At 36.4% G+C, this 15608-nt stretch overlaps 3 protein-coding genes and 1 long non-coding RNA gene across 5 annotated transcripts; 2 read left to right on the forward strand and 2 right to left on the reverse strand.

The window, feature by feature from the left end:
- Nucleotides 1-2485: 2485 nt before the first annotated feature.
- On the reverse strand, nt 2486-4776 carry LOC131015851 (uncharacterized). Its single transcript, XR_009098702.1, has 3 exons — nt 4635-4776; nt 4403-4567; nt 2486-2764 (listed from the first exon to the last, which is right to left on the reverse strand). It is a non-coding gene; the product is annotated as an uncharacterized LOC131015851 (long non-coding RNA).
- On the forward strand, nt 2760-9950 carry LOC131015845 (putative ABC transporter C family member 15). The gene is made up of 11 exons (XM_057944288.1): nt 2760-2962; nt 4456-6797; nt 6880-6966; nt 7175-7822; nt 7904-8068; nt 8143-8437; nt 8519-8733; nt 8817-9122; nt 9230-9293; nt 9369-9608; nt 9695-9950. The coding sequence occupies exons 1-11, from the start codon at nt 2926-2928 to the stop codon at nt 9820-9822; spliced, it is 4527 nt and encodes a 1508-aa protein (XP_057800271.1). The 5' UTR covers nt 2760-2925; the 3' UTR covers nt 9823-9950.
- A 181-nt stretch (nt 9951-10131) lies between these two features.
- On the forward strand, nt 10132-11356 carry LOC131015848 (uncharacterized). 2 transcript variants are annotated; one of them, XM_057944290.1, is made up of 4 exons: nt 10132-10401; nt 10707-10803; nt 10878-10932; nt 10999-11356. In XM_057944290.1, the coding sequence occupies exons 1-4, from the start codon at nt 10237-10239 to the stop codon at nt 11204-11206; spliced, it is 525 nt and encodes a 174-aa protein (XP_057800273.1). In that variant the 5' UTR covers nt 10132-10236; the 3' UTR covers nt 11207-11356. The 2 variants fall into 2 exon arrangements, with proteins under 2 accessions (XP_057800273.1, XP_057800274.1); XM_057944291.1 differs by having other exon boundaries at nt 10170-10401; nt 11005-11356.
- On the reverse strand, nt 11320-15111 carry LOC131015850 (uncharacterized). Its single transcript, XM_057944293.1, has 5 exons — nt 14809-15111; nt 13751-13867; nt 12744-12778; nt 11881-11981; nt 11320-11549 (listed from the first exon to the last, which is right to left on the reverse strand). The coding sequence occupies exons 1-5, from the start codon at nt 14976-14978 to the stop codon at nt 11466-11468; spliced, it is 507 nt and encodes a 168-aa protein (XP_057800276.1). The 5' UTR covers nt 14979-15111; the 3' UTR covers nt 11320-11465.
- Between the last annotated feature and the right edge of the window lie 497 nt (nt 15112-15608).

The raw sequence follows: 15608 nt of genomic DNA on the forward strand, positions 1-15608 counted from the left end.
CTCATTATTAAGATTGATTAAACTATAATCAAATTTAGTAATTTATAATTATGATATATTAAGTAAGAGTTACATTTTATCAATATAAACATAATTATATCTTAATTAGAATTTTAGTAATCATTTTTATTATTTCATAATAAAGATTTAATGATTAATTGGATTTAGTAATCCGCAATTAAGATTTAGTAATCTATAATAAGAATTTATTGCCCCATAATTAAATTCAAATTTAAATAAATATTAATTAATTAAAACAAAACATCTACTCCTTCCGTCCCCAAAATAAGTTCCTCTTTGGGGACGACACTGGTTTTAAGGAAAATGGTAAAGTGTATTGATAGTAGAGAAAAATATGTTATACTTAATTAGTATTGGGAGTGTTGAAAAGGTGAAAAAATGTTATAATTAGTATTGGGAGTGGTGAAAAAGTGAAAAGTAAGAATAAATAAAGTATTATTAGTGGTGTGGTAGTTGTCCAAAAATAGAAAGAAAGAAAGAGGAACTTATTTGAGGGACGTCCCAAAATGGAAAAAGATGAAATTATTTCAGGGACGAAGAGAGTATCTTCTATCTATTATATATAGCATTACACATTGGAGAGCCTACAACAATTCTCACTCCTATCTGGCATCTCCATACTTCTTCTTCTTCTTCATTTTTTTTTTTTCATTTTTCCAAATTCCATGATTTATCTAGAAATCTATTATTTATATAATCTATTCTGAATTAGGAAAATGTATAACTGTTATTTTCCTTATATAATATAATCATTCAATCAATTTACATTTACATCAAAACATAAATATGAAAGCATACCAATAAAAAAGGTTGCCCCCTCCAAAAAAAAAAAAAGGTTGCCGTTATATAATGAAATGAATGCTCTAATATCCTAATTAATCATATTAATTGGACTAATCTATAATCTATAAATAGTTAAATTTTTTTAATCAATAGACGTAATGTATAATGTGATTATGTGAACTATCTTCTCTCTATGAATATGTCCTTTTTTTTAGGGAATATGTCCTTTTTTTGTTCAACCAATTTGGTAAAAGATTTTGTTCAACCAATTTTGTTGAATCAATAGACGTAATATTTTTTGCAATTTCAGACTCTATTGTCTTTAATTTGGACGGATCAGATTGGGATGGGGCGCGAATTCGCGTGGTATTTTTGACACTAATGTTATAATTTATGTCAAAAGTATCAAATTACTTAGAACAAAAAAATACCAAATAATTTGACATTTTTGGCACTAATATTGTCATTTGTGCCAAAAGTACCAAATTATTTGATTTTTTTAAATTATTTATTTATTTATTTCTGTTGGTACTTTTGACACTATATTCTCATTTATTCTAAATAATTTGGTACTTTTGGCACAAATTATAACATTAGTGCCAAAAGTACCAAATTACTTAGTATTTTTTGTTTTGCTTTCCGTTGGTACTTTTAGCATATATTATAATATTAGTGCCAAAAGTATCACCCGAACCCCGCGCGCCAAACTCGATCCGGGCCACTTAAATTAAGGGCAATACGGTCCAAAATTGCAAAAAATTGCCAAATGTTGTGTTTTTCAAATGAATGGCCAAATATTGAGTTTCATTGCTCAATATAGCTATCTCAAAAGTCGGCTCTATTAGTATTTATATATATGAAACTTACAAATTCAAAAATATGTGTGTACTATATATATATATATATATATATATATATATATCAAATAAAATATATATTTTATATTATGTTGCAAGATGATTTTTTTTTACATATTATTATTAAATTAGATTAATAAGTATAAAGTGTTTATATATCTAGTGCATGTTATCCGATATCGATATTCTCTGTGGATCGCATTGGTGATTTACTACTAGGTAATAGTAAAAGAATAGTAATCGCATTATGTTCATCGCAAAGATTAATAATTAAGGGGCGTTTACATTGGAGGATTAGCCTTGATACATAAAAATAGTAAGACCTCCAATCTCTTGTTCACTTTGATTGATTCAAACTTTGGAATATCGGTCATTATATTTCTATCATTCAAGCTAGTTTTACTTTGATTCTTATTCCATAAAAAAAAAGAAGGTGAAATTGAAAAAATTATATTTTTGAAAATAAAGACGTACAAAGTAAACTTAAAATATTATTTTGATGTCATAGTAATTTGCATACCTGTCACCAATTGTAACAAACGACATGGAAAACAACTCCTCCAACAGAACAGATATACTTCTTTAGGTTTTTGGATCTTCACACACACACACACGCATATATCTTCTATTATATTTTATTTTTTTGGATCGAGATGCATACCTCTTTAGCTATATATAAATCTGAATAGAGAGCTATAAGATTCACACAGTTGGTCGAAAGTTAATTTAGTAAGACGGATCGACACGGCCGAAATTTTTTTACAGTCGCTAAATCAGAATGAAAGGAACAAATTAGCTACTTGTCATCATATTTATTTTTTAAATTTAACACAAAAAATGACATTTTTTTATATTTTTTTGCCCTTTCTGCACGTGATGAAGACAACATTCCAAGACACGCGCAATGGAAGACATAGAATTAAGTATATATAAGTAAAGAGGGATTTTGGTGGTGTTTGGATCTCCGACTTTCTCTTCTCTCTTCTCTCTTCTCCTCCTCTCACATATCACTGTCTTCGCCGTTTACATACCGACAATAATTCACGTCTCTTTTCCACACGAGAGAGGCGGTTTGCTCTGCACTTTGTTTTTACTCTCACACACTAAATTCAAAACAAAGACAATACAAAAAGGTACCTTCTTATTTCTCAACCACAGATTTTGCATTCACTTCTAACTCTCTTCACCAGACACAACACAAGGGAGGAGGAAAAAATAAAAAAAAATAATAATATTAAATACGAGAAAACCCAGAGAGAAAGAAATGGTGGTGAATGAACAAATTTTCAGCAGTACATCAAGTAAGTCTCCTTATTACTTTCTCAACGTCCAAAACATGCATGCACGCTGCACACACTGTGAAGGAGAAAAGTGTGTTTCTGTGTGTGTGTTTTCTCATTTTAGTTTATGGTGACGACTTTATGGATGTAAATTTATGTTCATCGCCTAAACCTCATTCTTGTTTAAGCAAATCCTTTCTGTTTCATCTGAAACATGAATATTCTGAACCATCATCAAGTAAATACATGAGAGGAAAATTTCCATTCAAGACTCAGATGGATTCTGGAATATTTACTTATGATGAGTTGTTTACATGGATTTTAACTCTCTGCAACACATCTATTTGTTATTTCATCTTCCTATTGAAGCTCTTATGAGGAGCAAATTTGCAGAAACTTCATTTCTAATAGGTTTTTATTTATTATTATTATTATTATTATTATTATTATTTTCCCCCTCGGGGTGTAATTTTTTCTAGACTTAAGTCCATGATGTTTAAATAAAGTAATCCTATAAGAAGACTCACCTCATTATGATATTACTGTAAATGTTTTCCCTCTTTGGATTCTTCTGTTAGAGAATATAAATAGACTATTATCATGATGGTTCAGACAATGACTTTCAAAACATTACATGACAGCACATCAAATCCTATATATTACATTAATTTTCTATGTTTGTGATGATGATGCCGCAATTGTATCCATTTTACACGCACTGTTCTAATAAAGTTTTGTCTAAAAATACAAAAAAGAGAAGATGAAGGTTGTGTGGAGTAGCTCCAGTACAAATATCGTGTCATATGTTTGATTAAGATTTTTTTTACCAAGAAGAGAACATAAAGAATTGGACAAGGGTTCTTGTTCTTGCACCAAACATGTTCTAGCACATCATACTCATATGGCAAGAATTGAGCCCCTTTTTGCTATTCTTGGAAATGCTTGTTCAATCAAGCTCTTCAAGATGTAGGGTGGTGAAAGTAGTAAAAATGTAAATAAATAAATTGATGGGTTGCTCTGGGAACCTCATAAGTCATAAAAATCCAAGAAGTAAAACAAAATCTTGTAGGGCATCCCACATAATTTAATCAAGAAAGAGAGAGAAAAATAACAGAAGTATTCATGTGCTGATTCAGAGGGGTGAAAACAAAACTCAGATAAAGTAATCTTTTTTGTCATTTTCTTTAGATTTTATCATGATTTTCACTGTAGTTGCTTCATATTTTTATAATGGTTGAGGCTCAAATTGGGGCTTTAGTTGTTAGGAATCTGATTCAACTTCTATGTACACAGCAGTTTAAAAGGAAAGGATAATAAAATCAATTCTAGCACTGTAAACAATTAGCAACTTATCGTAGTAATCATGAAAACTCTAATAAATATAGCAATTGGTACAGCACACAAAAGATGAAGCATTGAAAAACTTAGCCAGAAAGGAGTTTGAATAGTTGTAACAAGTACCTGAAAGATTTTGATCTGTGGATAACCCATTATTCATTCACGATCTTCAGCAGATTTAAGGTTTCTACGATTTCAAGTAGCATGGCCAGAGATGATCTCCCCCTGCCACTGGGAAGATGCCAATATCATCATGCAACTCGGGTTCTTGGTGATTTTGTTGCTTTACTGCATAAGAAAAAATTTAGATTTTTTCCGCAAAGGAAGAAAGAATCCAAGAGATGTAGAAAAATACCCAACGGATGGCAGATATGGCTTCTCCTACAAAGTCAGCATCATCTGTTCCATCTTAATGCTTAGTACTCAAGTTGTGACATTGCTGACGTGGCAACAAAGCCAGTGTGGATCAGAAGTCTCAGTTCTTTCATCAAGGATAATGCAGGTGATATCATGGGCAATCACATTGTTTGTACTGTATAGAATACGAAGCAGGAAGCGTCTCAAGTTCCCATGGATCTTGAGATTCTGGTGGACATCTAGCTTTCTTTTATCTCTTGTTCGTGTGATGATTGATGCTCATTGCCTAGTAACAGACCATAATCAACTTGGGGTGCAAGAATATGGTGATATGATCAATCTTGCAGCTTCTGTATGTCTGCTCATTCTATCCATCCGAGGTAAGACGGGTGCAACCTTTAGCACAACAGAGGACGATATCACTGCCCCCCTTCTGAATGGCAAAGCTGATAAGACTTCAGAAGTGAAGAGAGACAATCCTTACGGAAAGGCCACCTTCATCCAGCTTGTCACATTCTCATGGCTTAATCCATTGTTTGAGTTTGGATTCAAGAAGCCCCTTGATCCAGATGAAGTCCCAGATGTTGATATTAAGGATTCTGCAGCTTTTCTATCCCAGGACTTCGATCAGTGCCTCAAGCGTGTGAAGGAAAGAGATGGGAGTGATATACCATCTCTCTACAAGGCAATGTACATTTTTGCTAGGAAGAAAGCAGCCATCAATGCACTTTTTGCCATTACTAATGCAGGAGCATCTTATGTAGGACCTTACCTTATCAATTACTTTGTAGAATTCCTGAATGAGAAGAAATTCAGGAGTCTTGGAAGTGGGTACCTTCTTGCATTAGGCTTCCTCGGAGCAAAGCTGGTGGAGACGATAGCACAGAGGCAGTGGATTTTCGGAGCCCGACAGCTTGGCCTTCGCCTGAGAGCTGCTTTGATCTCTCAGATATACAAAAAGGGCCTCATCTTGTCAAGCCAGTCGCGTCAGAGCCGAAGCAGTGGGGAGATCATCAATTACATGAGCGTTGATGTACAAAGGATCACAGACTTCATATGGTACTTGAATACAGTATGGATGCTTCCAGTACAAATCTCCCTAGCAATCTTCATTCTCCATATCAATCTTGGAAACGGAGCTCTAGTCGGGTTGGCTGCAACTCTGATAGTGATGGCTGGAAACATCCCTTTGACAAGAATCCAGAAAAGATACCAAACGAAGATCATGGATGCCAAAGACAACCGGATGAAGTCCACATCAGAAGTTCTTAGACACATGAAGACTCTCAAACTGCAAGCATGGGACAGTCATTATCTTCTGAAGCTTATAGACTTGAGAAAGATAGAGCATAACTGGCTGTGGAAGTCACTTAGGCTTTCTGCATTAACCGCCTTCATCTTCTGGGGTTCGCCAACTTTCATCTCGGTCATCACTTTTGGTGGATGTGTATTGATGGGAATTCCACTCACTGCTGGAAGAGTCTTGTCGGCTTTGGCTACCTTCAGAATGCTTCAAGATCCTATTTTCAATCTGCCTGATTTGCTCAATGTGATTGCACAGGGAAAAGTGTCTGTAGATAGAATTTCTTCCTACCTGCAGGAAGATGAGATCAAGCCAGGTGCTGTTGAATTCATTGCAAACAATGAGACAGAGCTTCATGTGGAGATTGATGGAGGAGTATTCAGCTGGGACATGGAACAAGGAGGGACTCCGATTCTCAATCATATACAGTTGAAGGTGAAAAAGGGAATGAAGGTGGCCATATGTGGCACCGTTGGATCAGGGAAATCAAGTTTGCTTTCATGCATACTTGGTGAGATGCACAAACTATCAGGGACGGTGAAGGTCAGCGGTGAAAAGGCCTATGTTCCTCAGTCTCCATGGATATTAACGGGCGATGTCAGAGAGAATATACTCTTTGGGAAGCCATATGAAAGTGATAAGTACAACAGAACAATTGAAGCTTGTGCTCTGATAAAGGATTTTGAGCTCTTTGCTGCTGGAGACTTGACAGAAATAGGTGAGAGAGGCATCAATATGAGCGGTGGCCAGAAGCAGAGAATACAGATTGCACGTGCCGTCTACCAGGATGCTGAAATCTATCTTCTTGATGATCCTTTCAGCGCTGTGGATGCTCACACCGGCTCACAACTCTTTAAGGTTTTTTTTTGTTGTTGAATAACCACATTGATGCAATAGTATTCTCTCTTGGAATTAATCCAATTGCTACTTTACCTTTCAGGATTGCTTGATGGGAATTCTCAAGGACAAAACTATACTTTATGTTACTCACCAAGTAGAGTTCCTTCCTGCAGCCGACCTCATTCTGGTATGTCGTGAGGAGACATTCTTTTTATGATATTCTGTTCAAATGAAGCATGGAAGAGATCATCATTTCCTCTCTAACCAAGCATACTCTTTATACTAATAAGTATATAGTTTACAACTTTGGTTGATTTGTATATGGGCAAGCCTTTTATGTGTCAGCTAGCAGTTCTGAGTTGAACAGTGTTAAATCATAAATCATGTTTTGACAGGTGATGCAAAATGGGAAAATAGCACAATCTGGGACGTTTGATGAACTATTAAAGCAAAACATCGGGTTTGAAGTTTTAGTTGGTGCGCACAGCGATGCTCTAGAATCAGTTATGACCATGGAAAGCTCGAGTAGGACCTCCGAGTTTGCAGCAGTGGAGAATGAGTTAGATGCAGATGCCATCATGAATCAAGAATTTCCTCATACTAAGCAAGATTCAGAGCACAATCTAGACATCGAGATAACAGAGAGAGAAGGAAGGCTGGTGCAGGATGAAGAGAGAGAGAAAGGAAGCATTGGGAGAGAAGTCTACATGGCTTACTTGACAACTTTGAAAGGCGGCGCATTAGTTCCAATCATCATCCTTGCACAATCATCATTCCAAGTGCTGCAGGTGCTTAGCAACTACTGGATGGCTTGGGCTTGTCCAACAGGAGATGATGAGCTAGTCGACGGGATGAACTTCATACTGCTGGTGTACACACTTCTTGCTGTTGGAAGTGCATTCTGTGTGCTACTTCGCGCTTCTTTAGTCGCCATAGCAGGTCTGCACACAGCAGAAAAGCTCTTCAGCAACATGCTTAACAGTGTTCTCCGCGCTCCAATGGCGTTCTTCGACTCAACCCCTACAGGAAGAATCCTAAATCGAGTAAGCAAATCCCAACTTTTGACAGAAAAACCGAAAAACTTGATAACTCTCTCTCATGACAAAAATCACTACTGTGAACAGGTTTCCACAGATCAAAGCGTGTTAGACTTGGAAATGGCGAACAAATTAGGTTGGTGCGCGTTCTCAATAATTCAGCTGCTCGGAACTATAGCCGTCATGTCACAAGTTGCATGGGAAGTTTTTGTCATCTTCATTCCAGTAACGGCAATCTGCATCTGGTACCAGGTATGCCATTCAAAATGTGCTTCATTTTTGCATATATCTGCCAATCTGTAAACTATTTTGCTTGTGATTCTCAGAGATATTACATACCAACAGCAAGAGAGCTAGCGCGTCTAGCAGGAATTGAAAGAACTCCGATCCTTCATCATTTTGCAGAATCACTCACTGGAGCAGCAACAATCCGTGCTTTCGACCAGCAGGAGCGCTTCACTGATGCTAACCTCTGCCTCATCGACAACCATTCAAGACCGTGGTTTCATAATGTATCTGCCATGGAATGGCTTTCTTTCAGACTGAACCAGTTGGCCAATTTCGTATTCGCCTTCTCACTAGTTTTGCTGGTTACTCTCCCTGAAGGGGTCATCAATCCAAGTATGGCAACTCATTAATCAGATCATATATCAACAATTTCAGCTGAGGCAGAAACCTTACCAACCACTTGTCTTTTCACAGGCATTGCAGGGCTCGCAGTCACCTATGGTATAAATTTGAATGTTCAACAAGCTTCAGTCATATGGAATATATGCAATGCAGAAAACAAAATGATATCAGTTGAGCGGATTCTTCAGTATTCGAATCTCACAAGTGAAGCCCCACTGGTTATAGAAGACAGCAGGCCTCCATCAAACTGGCCGGATTTTGGAACTATTTGCTTCACAAATTTGCAGGTGGCTAACTAACTAACTAACTCGGTGTGTATTTCTTGTTTCCGTTGCTTGTAACAAAGTATACATTGAATATGTGGGTGCAGATACGCTATGCTGAGCATCTCCCATCTGTGTTGAAAAACATCAGCTGCACTTTCCCTGGGAGGAAGAAAGTGGGAGTTGTGGGAAGGACGGGCAGTGGTAAATCGACCCTCATACAGGCCATTTTCCGCGTTGTGGAAGCAAGAGAAGGCAGCATTGTCATTGATGATGTGGACATATCTAAGATAGGCCTTCATGATCTTAGATCAAGGCTCAGTATCATTCCACAGGATCCAACCATGTTCGAGGGAACTGTCCGAGGCAATCTTGACCCGTTAGAGCAACACTCCGACAATGAAATCTGGGAGGTAGAAATCCTACACTCAAAATGTTGCCAACATAAACGAAATCATTATATGTTACTACAACAAGATCAAAACCTTATTAGTAAGTTCCTTCACCGGCTTCTCTGCAGGCCTTGGATAAATGCCAACTCGGAGATATAGTGCGTCAAAAGCCAGACAAGCTGGAAACTGCAGGTTAGTTTTTGGACACATTTCTACATTCATTTTTTAACCTTGAAATCTGCTGACACGCGTACATGGTCTCCCCAGTCGTTGAGAATGGAGAGAACTGGAGCGTCGGGCAGAGGCAGCTGTTTTGTCTCGGAAGAGCTCTGCTAAAGAAAAGCAGCATCCTCGTTCTGGATGAGGCGACTGCATCAGTCGACTCAGCGACTGACGGGGCAATACAGAAGATCATTAGTCAAGAATTTGAAGATAGGACAGTAGTCACAATAGCTCACAGAATCCACACAGTTATAGACAGTGATCTCGTCTTGGTGCTGAGTGATGGTAACAACACAAGTCTAAATAAACATACCAAATTCTGCTTCATCATTATCTGCATCAATCTCTAACACTAATCTTTCCATGATCAGGGAGAATAGCAGAGTACGACTCGCCGGCTAAGCTACTGGAAAGAGAGAATTCATTCTTCTCCAAATTGATCAAGGAATACTCCATGAGATCTCACGGTTTCAACGGCGTACCAAAGCTGCAGCATTAACTAATCATTATCCAGAGCATGAAATCATTAGCTAAGACTTTCCACCAAGATGTAGTATGTTTGATAAGATGAAGTAATAAAATTTATGATTGAATATTCTGATTCATCAATAAACAACATTTGTGCAATCTAAGTTGCACCAAATGATTCAGCACAGCACCAACGCAGTAGATATAATTCAATCCATTCAACATCTACTACTATTACAATTACACCATAATTTGCTGCAAGTAAAATGAGATAGTGACCCAAAAAAATTGAAGCTTAGTTGTTAAAATCTAAAGTAATGTTTTTTTAGCTTGTTTCGATACACGACTTTATTTAGAGGAGTGCGATTTACAATAAACAAAAACTGAAGTAAAAAGCAATCGATAGAAATGCTTACGTAGGATAAGGACTAAGGAGTAGCAAACAATGGCGGTGGTGATGACAGCATCGTTATCCGCCGTCAGATCGGAAGCCACGACTGCGGGAAACGGTGCACCAGCTCCAGAGAATCAGAAGCCACCGCCGCCGCGGCCAAGGTTGGCGAGGCCTTTCCTCTCGGTTTCGAAGCCTACTTGGATCGTCAGAACCGAGGCATGTATTTCCTCAATGTTTCGCAGTTATCATCACTTAATTAATTGATTAGATAACGGAGAATTAGTAGCAGAAAAGTAGGAACCCCTTTATCAAGCCGGCTTAATTTATTACGGAGCAATTTTAGGTTTTCGATTAGTAACGACGATTTGGGATGTGTTTGGAGCTAGTATCTCATTTCTTTTTTTAGAGGTTCATATTCAAATTGTTTGTGTTTAGAGATATGCAGAAGATGATGGTTTGTTTTGGTAGCTATTCTCCATAAACTTGGCTTTCTCCTAATTATCCTTTAATAAGTGTTGTAGTCGAATGTTCGGAAGGAGCGCATAGCAGCGCCGGTTCCAGCTTGTGTTGTTTGCAGAGGAAGTGGTAGAGTTGATTGCTACAACTGCAATGGAAGAGGTACATCCTTCATCTCTTTTCAAACCAAACAATCTTACGCCAATCATCTTCAAATTAGCTTCCTCTTGGCACAGGGAGGACAAATGAGATGGAAATGACAATGCTCCCTAAAGGAGAATGGCCCAAATGGTAAGCTTCCAATATGAGAAAAACCCAAATGTTGGTTGTGAATGTAAATGTTGACATGATAATCAGGTGCAGGAGCTGCGGCGGCAGTGGCCTTGCTTACTGCGCGCGGTGTGTTGGGACGGGGGAATACAGGTATATTATGGGATTTCACTTCATGAACAAGGACGCCCATCTTCCGCCCAAAGATAACCCCACCTATCATCGCCGGAGTTCGCATACATTCACTGACCTTTTACTAAACACAGATTCCGACGGCCAAACCTCACTTTTGTGATTGCCCATACTCGTTTATACTTACCTTCCTTTACATTGTATTTTCATGTTTGTTGTCGGCTTAGGTAAAGCTTATACATGTTTTATATTTCATATTTTGTCTACCAGATAAACTTAAGGAGGAATATAGTCTACGCAATTTATTTTAAAATCTAAGATTCAGCCAAAAGTAGAAAACCAGTATTGGTATTGAGAAGGCAGCTTAGCCGGCTATAAATACAAACACTCATTCAAAAGTGAAATCATTACAGCCAGGTTCATCATTCTTGGCCGTATGGGATAAGCGCCGCAGCTACTATTCTGCTATCTTCGTTCAATATATTGTAAGTAGAGGCTGCATTTCTCTACAATACACCAAAAACAACAATAAATTATCATTCCAACCAATGTTTTCAGCAACCACGAAAAGTTTGATTAAGAAACCATGGCCACAGTTTGATTAAAAGTCACATAATTTATCAAGATGTATGGAATTGGACTAGGTTAAACGATGATCAAGTTGATTAAAGTCATCCCTACTGGATCGATCAAGTAAGAGGAAAGACTCTTGGGAAACTGAGAATCAAGCCTATAATATATAGCATGCAATGACAATCAAGGAATTAAAACATAATTTTTTCACCAAGTCAAGCAGAACACATGTTTTGTGATGAGAGAGAGGTATAAGGAACTTACGGAGTCAACTACTTCTAGTTTCATGCCAGTCGAACGAATGAAGCTACGAAGTTCAGGATTTACTGGTTGAATATACCTCCCACAGCCAAGAACTAAGATTTCTGAGGTCACCACAGTCTGGATTCAGCTATCGACAAAAATAACATAAAGTGACAGAAACAGTGTATACATCTAGCTCTGAAATCTTCTTATTTGTATTAGATGCTACACCACATGCACAACATGAGTTCAAAACATAAACAAAGAAAGACGAGTACTTAATGAAATTTAGCCAATTACAATTTACTCAGAAGTATTACTTAGTTAACCAAGCCAAAACAAATACAGGTAAAGAAAAAAATCAAAATTTACAGAAACACCGAGTCAAGTATAATCTAACGAGGATAGTTTTGCAATTCCTGCATAGGTTAAATCGTTCAATGAACATTTTTGTAAATCACTGAGGTTATTCTGCCATGATATTCCAGCATGCTAGAACAAGCAGCTCTGATGGTTCAGCGATTAGAAGATGCACTTGAAAGATCAACACATATTTAAAATAATAGACATAAGCGGGCTTACATCAAATCAAACACCCTATATACACCAAACAAAAGGATCATGTCTGCATAAGCTTTTTTCTCTAGCTTTAATGAAATAGAATGTTTATTTGAGTTACTGACTATTCTGGATGGTACTCCTTCTGTTCACATTGGGCATAAAGATCAGAAACATTATCACCATTTAGTCTACTCATCTTAATTTAGTGTCTATCTATATAAGAAAGATTTGGGCCTTCAAAATTAGAGTATTTTCCTCTCTCAATCAGTTTAAGTAAGAGATTGGCTGCCAACACTTCAGAAGAATATAATTAAACTTCTTACCCGGTATGGGCCGCACAGTCTTAAAAATAGACAAGCTGCAAAAAATGATGAAAACAGAATAACATAAGAAGTTATCTCTGAAAGATATTTTGCAGGTAAAGTTAACTGAGTAAGAAACTTGAATTGAACAAACTTCCATAGAGTTATTTGCTTGATGCATTAGCTAAAGAAGCTTCAATAAGATAGCTTGCCTATTGAGTTCAAACATGAAGGATTCAACTTAGCACGGAAGCATGGCAGAAAATAGTTGCCAAAATAGTCTACAAATCTACATTTGAAGTTTGAAGTCAATATATTTCACAGGCAAAGATTCAGACATCTTTATTTTTCAATTATTATTGTTCACTTCAAGCTATAGATTCTACACTGTACTGAATCACATATAGAGATGTTACATAAAATTCACCAAATGATTATCACAAACTTCAGTTTCAATTATCAAGGTGCCCAAACGCATATTTTGTGGGAAACGACTAATGTCTAAATTTGTTAGCAGAACTTTAAGCATAAACTGGGAATGGAGAATTAGAAGCATTCCAAACCTTTCCTTGCTTTTGATTCTCAAGAATCAATAAAGCATACACAATATTTTAAGGTAAACTGGTTTGTTCTGTTCTTGAAGAATTTAAAATGAAAGGAACCCAGGGGCCGTATTCTTCTCCAATTTGAGTTTTACCCTTAGAAGAAATCCCTGAAGTGTCCACCTTTAGAAATTATTAACAATATGTGCAATATGCTGAGAAGAACTTGTTGAAGCCAAATGTCTTCTCGCACTTATTTCTCATCCCCAAAATAGTGCAAATGAAAATTTGTAGTTTATCTCCTAATTGGGTTCTTGACCAACCATGTGATTTAAAAGCTCCAAACAAAATCTGGCCAACGAAGCCTAAATAGACTATCCTCTCAAACCAACAGTAGCAGAGATTTGAGAATAAGCTTTTCTCTTTCTTTACGTACAGAATAAATCAGTGCAAGCAGGAATCAAATGATGTCTCATATCCAAGTACCTTTCAGCAGTGATATCCGAGAACTTCTTGGGTGTCCAAGACATTAATAAATTTCCTACGCAAAGTATGCTACCTTCATACCTAACTCCATTTACTTTGAACCCTGTGTTGTCAAACCTGTCAAAAGAAGAGCATAAAGGCTGGAACAAGTTAATACAGGAAACATTCAACAGCATGTTCAGCAGAGTTATTATTCACATAAACGTCATGAACATAATATTGAAAGTAAGACGAATACAAGTACACACTAAGAAATTCCAAGTATCAGTAGTGTCACGACTCGGACTCACGAGTCAGTATGCTTAAAATTCTATCATGTGGAAAACCAGCCTCGAAGTAAATAATCAACGGATGAACATAAACTCTTTTGCCAAATTTTATGAGATGTCACTCTGATTATTCCATTCCATGTGGGTAGAAGAGGTATCAGCTTAAAAGTCCAATAGATTTAAAATCGTGCATTCACTGTATGAGTGAACTAAAACATGGAAAATCTGAATAGTGAAAAAATAAAATGAACAAGCTTTCACGCCCATTCTCACAAAATATGTGTATATATTGAGTTGAAATGTATTCTCAATAAATTGTTGCGGTATCACATGCTAATTTCTAAGTAGCAAGAAATATAATGCACTCCTAATGCAGCTATTCCAACATATTCACATAAAGAATCGACATGTCATGAATGTACCTATGAACATTTGTATACGCAAACACTGAAACACTCATATTAATAAAGACTCCTTATTTAGATAAATTTAATACTAATAATAAAAAATAAAAATAAAAAACCTCCATTTTAATGCTATATTCAACAAAGGAAAATAGAAATGACAGGTCACGAAGAGATACTCTCTCGAAGAGCGAAAAGTTGAAAATCATCTTCGAGATTTTTAGGGTTTATTCCCCAACATCGGAAATTGACTTGCATAATACCAATTCCACTGAGATTTTTAAATTAGAAAAGAACGATAATCAATTGAAATTAGCAGAGAAATGAAACAATTAAAACATTAATGAGAAAAGGAAAGAGAATCGGTGAGAAGAAAATTGAGTACTCTTGGAAACGGAGCTGGTCTTCAGGGACTTCAGTGATAAGATTGATCTGATCGTAGAGAGAGAAGGTTCTTCTAAGCGACGGCAACGCCGTGTGGTGCCTCGGCGGCGCCTCTTTCCGAAGCGCCCGCATTAGTGTGGGTAGCGCCACCGCTCTCTGCCTCACCGCCATCTCTTCCGGTGCTTCAGCCCGTCTCCGGTGGTTAAGCTGAAGAATCTTGAATGGTTTGTGTTTTCTATTTTCTTTTCTATTTTAAAGGTGTCTGAATTATTAGTCCAAAGGGTCCGAAATGAAGCCCAAGCTCATCTATACATATATAAAACTAGTCCATCTAGCCAAAAAAATTTCCCACCCTTTTACTCAATTTATTGTTAGAAAGTTGATCTATATTTGGAAAGTTGACTAATTTATATATATATATATATATATATATATATATATATATATTTATATATTTATATATTTATATTCTTAATTAAATGTAATTAAATCTACATTTAATTGAACGACATTTATTCCCATCATCTATATATGAAATTTATATGTAAAAATTTGTAGATCACTAATTTCAATTAAATCTTTTGTGAGAAATATTCATCCAATAAATAAAATTCAAAATATAAATACATATAAATTGCATGGGATCTTGTAGTCATTTGCAAAAGTGAATATTCTTTTTGATTTACATGCAATTTTAGACTATAGATTGTTTTTGAATTCAAGAGAATAAAAAATTATTTACGAACTCGTAGCAATATTTCATATAAATTATTTTTGATTTACACGCTATCTCATAGATTG

The sequence above is a fragment of the Salvia miltiorrhiza genome, chromosome 3 (genome assembly GCF_028751815.1).
Source record: "Salvia miltiorrhiza cultivar Shanhuang (shh) chromosome 3, IMPLAD_Smil_shh, whole genome shotgun sequence".
Taxonomy (NCBI): domain Eukaryota; kingdom Viridiplantae; phylum Streptophyta; class Magnoliopsida; order Lamiales; family Lamiaceae; genus Salvia; species Salvia miltiorrhiza.

Coding starts and splice junctions, on each gene's coding strand:
- LOC131015845 (XM_057944288.1), top strand. CDS start 2,926: ATGGTGGTGAATGAACAAATTTTCAGCAGTACATCAA. Junction 8,069..8,142: donor CAATCTGCATCTGGTACCAG/GTATGCCATTCA, acceptor TGTGATTCTCAG/AGATATTACATACCAACAGC. Junction 8,734..8,816: donor TTTGCTTCACAAATTTGCAG/GTGGCTAACTAA, acceptor ATGTGGGTGCAG/ATACGCTATGCTGAGCATCT.
- LOC131015848 (XM_057944290.1), top strand. CDS start 10,237: ATGGCGGTGGTGATGACAGCATCGTTATCCGCCGTCAGATCGGAAGCC. Junction 10,402..10,706: donor CTTGGATCGTCAGAACCGAG/GCATGTATTTCC, acceptor TAAGTGTTGTAG/TCGAATGTTCGGAAGGAGCG. Junction 10,933..10,998: donor AAAGGAGAATGGCCCAAATG/GTAAGCTTCCAA, acceptor CATGATAATCAG/GTGCAGGAGCTGCGGCGGCA.
- LOC131015850 (XM_057944293.1), bottom strand. CDS start 14,978: ATGGCGGTGAGGCAGAGAGCGGTGGCGCTACCCACACTAATGCGGGCG. Junction 12,779..13,750: donor TCGGATATCACTGCTGAAAG/GTACTTGGATAT, acceptor CATTTTTTGCAG/CTTGTCTATTTTTAAGACTG. Junction 11,982..12,743: donor GACTGTGCGGCCCATACCGG/GTAAGAAGTTTA, acceptor TGGTGACCTCAG/AAATCTTAGTTCTTGGCTGT.